The sequence below is a fragment of the Pipistrellus kuhlii genome, unplaced genomic scaffold, assembly GCF_014108245.1.
Source record: "Pipistrellus kuhlii isolate mPipKuh1 unplaced genomic scaffold, mPipKuh1.p scaffold_m20_p_6, whole genome shotgun sequence".
Taxonomy (NCBI): Eukaryota; Metazoa; Chordata; class Mammalia; order Chiroptera; family Vespertilionidae; genus Pipistrellus; species Pipistrellus kuhlii.
This window is the reverse complement of record NW_023425562.1, coordinates 50760-60000: the sequence shown is the minus strand read 5'-3', so window position 1 is coordinate 60000 and position 9241 is coordinate 50760. Positions and strand designations below refer to the sequence as shown.

The window sequence follows — 9241 nt, the reverse complement described above, 5'->3', positions numbered from 1 at the left end:
AAGGAGAGCTAAAAGGCATCCAAATTGGAAAGGAGGAAGTAAAACTGTCATTATTTGCAGATGACATGATGGTTCATAGAAAAGCCTAAAAACTCCACTGGGACACTACTAGACTTAAATGAATTTGGCAAGGTAGCAGGATACAAAATCAACATCCAGAAATCAATGGCATTTTTTATATATCAATAATAAACTCTCAGAAAGAGAAACTATTTTTAATTTTTGAGGAAATAGTTTCTCTAATGTTTCAAGAAAATGATTTTAAACATGTTACATGCAATAAACATTAATATTTCAAGAAAAAAAATATTTTAAATATAATAAACTAGTGCCCTGTGCATGGATTTATGCAAATTGAAAGGAAATTAATTAGAAGTTGGTCAGCAGGGAGAGACTGGACAAGATGGGCCGGACACGCCCTTGGAGCCAACCTCCTGCAGTCCCATTATTATATTTAAAATCGTTTTTCTTAAACTATTAATATTTATTGTATATAGATGGTTAATTATTTTGTATCTATAGCCTGGTAATAGATTTAGTTTACATATTGAAAAAAAATAGTTTAAAAAAAAAAGAAGAGAAACTAAAAAAGCAATCCCATTTACCATTGTAACAACAACAAAATGATACCTAAGCATAAACTTAACCAAGAAGGAAAAAAGACAGGAATAAACTTAACCAAGAAGGAAAAAAGACATGTACTTGGAAAACTATAGGACACTGAAAAAAAGAAATAGAGAAAGATATAAACAAATGGACCAAACATATACCATGTTCATGGATTGGAGGAATTAACATCATTAAAATGTTTATACTAACCAAAGCAATCTATAGATTCAATGCAATCCCTATTAAAATACCAAAGGTATATTTCACAGAGCTAGAACAAATACTTCAGAAATGTGTGTGGAACCATAAGCGACCCTGAATAGCTGCAGCAATCTTGGGAAAGAAGAATGAAGTAGGAGGGATAACAACACCAGATATCAAACTATACTACAAAGCCATTGTAACCAAAACAGCCTGGTACTTGCACAGGAACAGGCATATAAACCAACGGATTAGAACAGAGACTCCAGAAATTGACCCACACCGTTACCCTCAATGAACACATTGTGGATGGAACAAGAGAATTCTCCCTTCATATTACACAGTGTTTTACAAAGTATCATACTTTAAAAAGATATTAGCTTGTAAGAACATGCAACAAATAACTTCAAAATGAGTGGGTATTTAATTTTAAAACTTGCCTTTAACATTTATGTAAAACATTTTTTGTACTCGTTCAATAGAAACTTATCTGGCCACCAGGTAAAACTAACAATAGAACTACTGGTCCACAATCTCTATTTATAAAAAGCCAATGACAGGAATGCCGAAACAACCAGAAATACTGGTCGCTATGATGCCCACGATAGCCAGCGAACTGGCCTGATCCAGGGTGGGGCTGGCAGCTAACTTCCCACAGCCCCTCCCCCTGGTAGACCCCTCCCCTGAAAAGCCTCTCCCACCCCTGATCACCCCTCCACCCTGATCAGGGCCAGCTGGCCCACTGCCCACAGCCCCTCTCCCTAGCTAGCTCCACCCCTGATCACCCCCCTCCAAACCAATCGGGGGTAGGGGTGACCGGCCAACCTCCCACTATCTCCTTCTCCTGAAAGGCCTGGCTCCGATCCACCCGTTGGGGCTGGGCTGGCCAGACCCCACATGTGCACGAATTCATGCACCGGACCTCTAGTGTGTTAATGTTTGACAAAAAGGCAAGAAACACAATGGAGTAGACAGTCTCTTCAACAAATGGTGCTGGGAAAACTAGACTGGCACATGCAAACAGATGAAACTAGACCAACTTACACCATATGCAAGATAAACTCAAAATGGATAAAAGGCCTACACGACTGTTACAACTGACCAGAACAACCAGTCGCTATGACATGCACTGACCACCAGGGCGCAGACGCTCAACAGAGGAGCTGTCCCTGGTGGTAGTGTGCTCCCACAGCAGGAGTGCTGCTCAGCCAGAAGTCAGGCTCATGGCTGCCAAGAGCAGCTGCAGCATCGGGAATGGCAGGTGCAGTGGGCCGGGATGAGCGGCAATGGAGCTGTGCCAGGCCCGGCTGGGGCTCCTCCCAGGCTACCTACCATTTCAGCTCTGCTACATCCCCCAGGGGAATGTCGGACTGCCAGGTTTCAGCCAGGCTAAGGGACCCACCCATGCACGAATTTCATGCACCGGGCCTCTAGTATGCAATAAATCTCATACATCTCATGTAGCAATATTTTATGGACACATCTCCTAAAGCAAAAGAAACTAAGGAGAAAATAAACAAATGGGACTACATCAAAATAAAAGGCTTCTGCACAGCAAAAGAAACCACCATCAAAATGAAAATAGAACCCACTGCATGGGAGAACATATTTACCAATGATACACCTGACAAGTGGTTAACAACCAAAGTATATACTCATACAACTCAACAAAGGGAAGCCAACAATCCAATTTAAAAAATGGGCAGAAGACCTGAAAAGACATTTCTCCAAAGAGGAGATGCTAATTTACATATAAAAACATGCTCAAAGTCACTGATCATCAAAGATGCATTTTAAAACCACGATGAAATACCACCTCACACCTGTCAGAATGACTATCATCAAAAAATCAACAAACGACAAGTGCTGGCGAGGATGTGGAGAAAAGAGACTCTAGTGCACTGCTGGTGGGAATGCAGACTGGTGCAGTCACTGGAAAACAGTGTGGAGTTTCCTCAAATAATTAAAAATGGAACTTCCATTTGACTCAGAGATCCCACCTCTGGGAGTATATCCTAAAAAGCTTAAAACTCCAATCAGAATGAATGTATGCACCCCTATGTTCATAGCAGCATTATTTACAATAGTTAAGATTTGAAAACAGCCCAAGTGCCCATCAGCAGAGAGTGGATAAAAGGGCGGGGGGACATTTACACAAGGAATACTAAAAAAAAAAAAAGAGGGATCTTTGGGACAGCACAGATGGACCTGGAAAATATTGTGCTAAGTGAAATAAGCCAGTCAGAGAAAGACAAATATCACACGGTCTCACTTATTTGTGGAATCTAATGAGTGGAATGAATCGACCAATAAAATAAGACCCGAAGCAGGGAGGCATGGACCAGACTGACACACCTCGATGTGGGATTGGGGGAAGAGAAGAGATAAACCCAAGAACTTATAGTTACAGGCTTAGCCCATGGGCATGGGCAATAGGGTAGTGAAGATCTGGGGAGTGGGGGTGAGGGGTGGGGGCTGGGAGGATGAGGTAAAGGAGGGGAAAAGAGGAGATATCTATAAAACTATCAACAATAAAGTTCATTAAAATAAATATCAAATCAATAAGGAGAAGCACCGGGAAGCACATCACAATTTGATCAGCAATTATGTGAAAAGCCAAGGCCAGCACCAGACATCAGCCACGAAGGACGTGCTACAGGGTCAGTAAACCCCATTTGCAATGACAGAAAGAAGGGGAAATGCATGCCTTGGAAAGAGCAGCTTTGAAAAATAGATGTTTGGAAATACTTCATTTGTTTTTGTTACAAAAGCACGGAACCGTTGCTCTAAAAATTCCCATAGCTGCACATTTTGAAAACAGGGAAACAGAAAATTTTAACATAGTCTTATTTTTCTAAAAGAGGACCTGCAATGCATTTCAAATCTATTGTTTGAAACATTAAAACACAACACCTTTCTTGAAAAGCGGGCATTTTCTGGCATGTTTCTCCTTTACAACATTTTAAGATAATTGAAGGATGGGGCCGAACTATGAGTACCAGGATGTAGCGTGCTCAGGCAGCCTGAGGCGTGGGCAGCCACACAGGGCCCCGCTTTAAAAGTCCTCCCGCTCGCCAGGACTGGTTTGGCTCAGTGGATAGAGCGTCGGCCTGTGGACTGAAAGGTCCCAGGTTCGATTCTGGTCAAGGGCATGTACCTTGGTTTCGGGCACATCCCCAGTAGGGGGTGTGCAAGAGGCAGCTGGTTGATGATTCTCTCTCATCGATGTTTCTAACGGTCTATCCCTCTCTCTTCCTCTCTGTGAAAAATCAATAAAATATATATTTTTTAAAATAAAATAAAAATAAAGTCCTTCCGCTTACTTCCTTGCTCTCTGTCACCACCTCGAAATCCTTAATGATTTTGACCAGGGACTCCCCGTTCTCATTGGGCATGGGACTTCCTAAGTCATGGAGTTGGTTCTGGAGCTCGGTCAATTCAGTTCTTCCATTTGAATCTACATATTTTTCCAGTATCTTTTCAGAGGTGACAATTGAAGTCAAGTATTAAAATAAAACAACTTTGAATCGTATCATAAATGCTCATCTAAACTTGTTCAAAAATCATTACATCTATGATGACTTTTGTATGTTTGTATATGTATAAATAGGTGTACACAACCACAAAAATTTAAAGAAAGCAAAATTATTTTGACCTTTGAATCAATAAAATAAGAAGCATTTTCGTCCTCATTCTTTTTCTTTTAAATTTCTATTTCTAAGTGTTTTAAGGACACATAATACACAGTAAAGTAATACATGCATATAATTTACAAACAAGCATGTACTGCATGTTCAACAGCTTGTCATGTATACATGTGCTCCGTCAAAAATTCCTACCACTCTCAGTGACATGGTTCGCTTTGGGACACAAGCCCCAAATTACTCCACGTCCCTGCTCCTGCTCCTGGTTTCGGTCAGTGTGAGTGGCTCTGGGATCAGGACAGGGGCGTTTCTGAGCCTGCGCCCCTGACCCAGCTCCCTCCATTCCCCCCCACCCCTGCCCCTGACTCAGCTCCCACCGCCCTTGACCCAGCACCCCCCACCCCGCCCCTGACCCAGCCCCCGCGCTGCCAGGAGGCTCCGTGGACGGACCTGACCACGTCCAGGCGCTGCTGAGCACGGCCAGCTCCATCGGTCACACCTGCGTCCCCGGGATGGGCGCCCTGTGCGTCCTCGTTAAGCCCTGTTTGACCCGGGAGAGTGACCCGCTCTCCTCGGAGGAACGACTGATAGGACCCCAACTTTCTGTCTTAACATTCACTCCGAAGCCCCTTCTCCTCGAAAGGGGGTTTGAAGCGCTTTGAAGGGGATGCGCTGGGGGACTCGGGCCTGGCCGCGAGCTGCCTGGGGGCGGGCGGACCGGGGCAGACTGGACCGCACGCCCGCACCCCTGGGTGCTCGCCGAGCCGGGGAGCGTCAGCCCGCGCCGTCCCACCCCGCCTGGCCGCGCGGGCCCGGGCGAGCTCCCGGGGACCCCCGGCGGGACAGCGCGCCCGCCCGCCTCACCTGGATGGGGTGGCCCCGGCCCGGGGCGGTGGGCCCCCCCACCAGCTTGCAGTAGAGCTCGGGCCGCGGCCGCGCGCCCCCCGGCTCCGGCTCCCCGCAGGTGGCGGTGGCCCAGATGCGCGCCGCCCCCGCCAGGTTGAAGTAGGGCGGGTGCAGGCTGCGCGGCGCCGGGGGCTCGGGGCCCGGGGGCTCCGCGGCGGAGGCGCGCAGGGCGGGCAGCAGCAGCAGCAGCAGCCGGACCGGCGGCGGGACCCGGCCCGGAGCCCGCGCCCCCGCAGCCATCCCGCGGCGCACGGCCTGGCCCTGGGCGCCGCGAGGGGCTCGGTGGGGAGCGGCGGGCGGCTCCTCCGGGTGCGGCGGCGGCGGAGCGGGCCCTGCGGACCAGGAACTGCCGCGCCTTCGCCTTGGAGCGCGGGGCGCAGCGACCTCGCGGGCGGGCGGGCGGGCGGAGGGTGGGGCGTGCCCGGCCGGCTCCCTGGCGGCTCCTCGGCGGGCGGACCGCTCCCTCCTCCCGCGGGCAGAGCAGGCAGCCCTGCCTTCGCCCTGGGCACCGGCGGCCCCGCGGCCCCGCGGCCCGGAGCCCCGCACCCGGGGGTGGGGAAGGGGGAGGAGGGGGAGGGGGAGGAGGAGAAGGCGGCGGCGCCGGGACCTACCTGGGTGGCAGCAGAGGAGGGGCCTCGTGCACAATCTCACCACAGGAGTCGGGTCCCAGACCGGCCTCCGCTGACAGAAGTCCGTGACCCTCAAACACCGTCGTCACCGCCATCCCAACATCCGGGCCCCACAGCCACGTGGTCACCGACATCCGACATTCGAGGCCTCACAGCCACTTGGTCACGAACATCCGGGCCCCACAGCCACGTGGTCACCAACGTCCGAGACCCCACAGCCACGTGGTCACCGTCATCTGGGGCCCCACAGCCACGTGGTCACCGAGTGCGTTTGGGGCTGGGCCGACATCCGGGGCCCTGCAGCCACATAGTCACCAACATCCGAGGCCCCACAGCTATGTGGATCACCTACATGCGACATCCGGGGCCCCGAACCACGTGGTCACCAACGGCCGAGGCCCCACAGCCACGTGGTCACCGACATCCTACATTCGAAGCCTCACAGCCCCCTGGTCGCCAACATCCGACATCCGGGGCCCTGCAGCCCCGCACTGAGTCAGAGCAAAGGGGGATCTGAGCGGCAGAAAGAACACGTTTAAGAGACAGCCAAGCGCGGCCAGCGGGGCTCAGTGGTTGAGCGGACACCTATGGACCAGGTGGTCAGAGTCAGGACACACGCCAGGGTGTGGGCTCATCCCCAGAGTGGGGCCTGCAGGAGGCGGCCCATCCATGATTCTCTCCCTCTTCCAATCCCACTTTCTCTGAAATCAATAAAAACATATTAAAAAGGAAAGAAAGGGAGGGAGGGAGAGAACTGAGTGGAGGATGTAGTTGCCCATCTGGACAGGGGCCCTGGAGGAAATCCTTGGATGCGCAATCCGCTAAACTACAGAGAAGCTGAGCGCTGGTACATGAAAGGCTGGAGCTGTGGCCTGACCCGGGTTCAGGAGGCTCCCATGGACCAGGCACAGCACCAGCGCAGAGCCACCCGGCCTAGCTTTGGCCATAGGGAACAGACATGCCCGGAGCAGGGCTGGAACGTTGAAGGACAGAGCAGACACCACAAGGAGAAGCCGAAGGCCGATGTGGTGACACTTAGGAAGCAGCATGTGCCCATGGAAAGCACCACAATTACACAGAATGCACAGTAACCGAGAGAGGAGGGCACGTCCACCATTGAAAGGCACAAGACTGGTGACTTTCATGTATGAACTACTTTACCAAACAATTAGGTAAAGCTGAACACAATTCAAAGAAAAAAAATGTTTTAAACCAATGTCACCTCAATAAATTTAATTTTTAAAAAAAGAAACATATAAAAAATATTTGAGCTTCCTGAAATTGAAATGCAAGCAAAGCACCAATGAGACTCATCTGTCACCTTTCAAACAAGCAAACAGGTTTTTACATAACACCACAAGTTGAGAATTCAGGGAACCCAGTGCCATACCCTTCGTAGAAGTAAAAAAAAACCTTGTCACCTTTCAGGAAGCAAATGTGTGCAATGCTTAGCAAATGACCCCAATGTGCACAGGTTTTGCCCTAACAATTCCACTTTAGAGATTTATATATAGGAAATAATTCAGGAAGTTTGCAGAGCTTTAATAGCAAGTACTTACCAGAGCTTGGTGCCCATTAATAAAGAGGTAGTTAGATAAGTTGTGGTATAGGACATAGTGAAATACTACAAGGTCATACCATACACAACAATGAACCCACTGTGTATTAAAGACCTAAATGTAATCACTAGCATTATAAAACCCTTAGATAAAAAGGTAGGAGTAAATCTTTCTGCCTTTGAAACAGGCAAAAGTTTCTTACATATGAAATCAAAAGCACACAGAACAAAAGAAAAAATAAATTGAATCTCATCAAATTTTAAAACTTTTGTGTTTCGAAAAACACCATCAAAAAAGGTGCAATCACAACCCAAAGAATGGGAGAAAATATTTACAAGTCATTCTCCGATATGAAACTCAAATCCAGAATAAAGAACTGCCACTCAATCATTTAAAAAATTAACTAATGGAAAAGAGATTTTAATAGATTCTAGAGGTCCAGTGCACAAATTCATGCATTAGTGGGGTTAATCAGCCTGACTTGCAGAATAGGGCCGAAACCAGCTCTCCAACATCCCCCAAGGGATCCTGGATTTTGAGAGGGTGCAGTCCAGGCAGAGGGACCTCACTGGTGCATGATTGGGGCTGGAGAGGGATGTGGGGGATTGGCCAACCGGGGAGGGACCTCAGGAGGGCTTCAGGCTGTGTCTGGCCCATGTAGCTCAGTCCTGACCTGCTGGATCCCATCAGCAAGCTAACCTACCAGTCAGATCATCTGCTCCCTGGTGGTCAGTGCATGTCGTAGTGAGTGGTTGAGTGGCCTTAACCTATAATGAGCATATTAAGCTTTGATTGGTTGAAAGGACAACCAAACGTCCAGACACTTAGCATATTAGACTTTTATTAGAATTTTTTCAAAGAATATATGTAAGTGGCCAAGAAGCACATAGGAAGACATCATTAGACATCAGGGAAACGCAAATCAAAACCAAAACCACAGTGAGATGTCACCTCACACCCATAATAAGAAAAAATAATAAAAAAAACAGATAATAAGTTGGTGAGGATGTGAAGAAATTGGACCCTTATATGGTTTGTTTGTTTGTTTGTTTGTTTTTTAAATATATTTTATTGATTTTTTACAGAGAGGAAGGGAGAGAGATAGAGAGTTAGAAACATTGATGAGAGAGAAACATCGATTAGCTGTCTCCTGCACACTCCCTACTGGGGATGTGCCTGCAACTAAGGTACATGTCCTGGACCGGAATCGAACCTGGGACCTTTCAGTCCACAGGCTGACACTCCATCCACTGAGCCAAGCCAGTTAGGACTAATTGTTGCCTTTGATAGCAGAATAGAAAGTGCTGCGAGGAAGGAGCCTGGCTTTGAACCTCAGGTGGACGGTTCTGCTGCTGGGAATGCTGGGATCAGAACATGTTTCTCTCTCTATCCCTCTCCCTTCTACTCTGTAAAAAATCAGTAAAATACATATTTTTTAAAAAGGCAACCATTACCAGCATGACATGCAGGTGCCCTGTCTTGTAAATGGTAACGTAACTTTTTGATTTGTGTATTACATGCCACAGTTGGCAGGTATGGAATGTCACTGACTTCACACTGTCACTGCAGCTTAGAAATAAGTTAGTGACCTCACAGTGCGATAAGTGTGTTTGCCCACCGAGAACAGCTTTGAAGATGATCAAATAGAAGCTAAATATCTCAAGTTAATATTTGCCAGTGAAGTTATCTCTCT

The 9241-nt window shown here is 47.9% G+C and overlaps 1 protein-coding gene across 2 annotated transcripts in view; it reads right to left on the bottom strand.

The window, feature by feature from the left end:
• The window catches only part of LAMA3 (laminin subunit alpha 3), a 133522-nt gene extending 127907 nt beyond the window's left edge, over positions 1 to 5615 (bottom strand). For both annotated transcript variants that reach the window (XM_045574212.1, XM_036418463.1), the window contains exon 1: positions 5319 to 5615. In XM_045574212.1, coding sequence (XP_045430168.1) covers positions 5319 to 5600 — 282 coding nt within the window. In that variant the 5' untranslated portion in view covers positions 5601 to 5615. The remainder of the gene's footprint in view (positions 1 to 5318) is intronic.
• Between the last annotated feature and the right edge of the window lie 3626 nt (positions 5616 to 9241).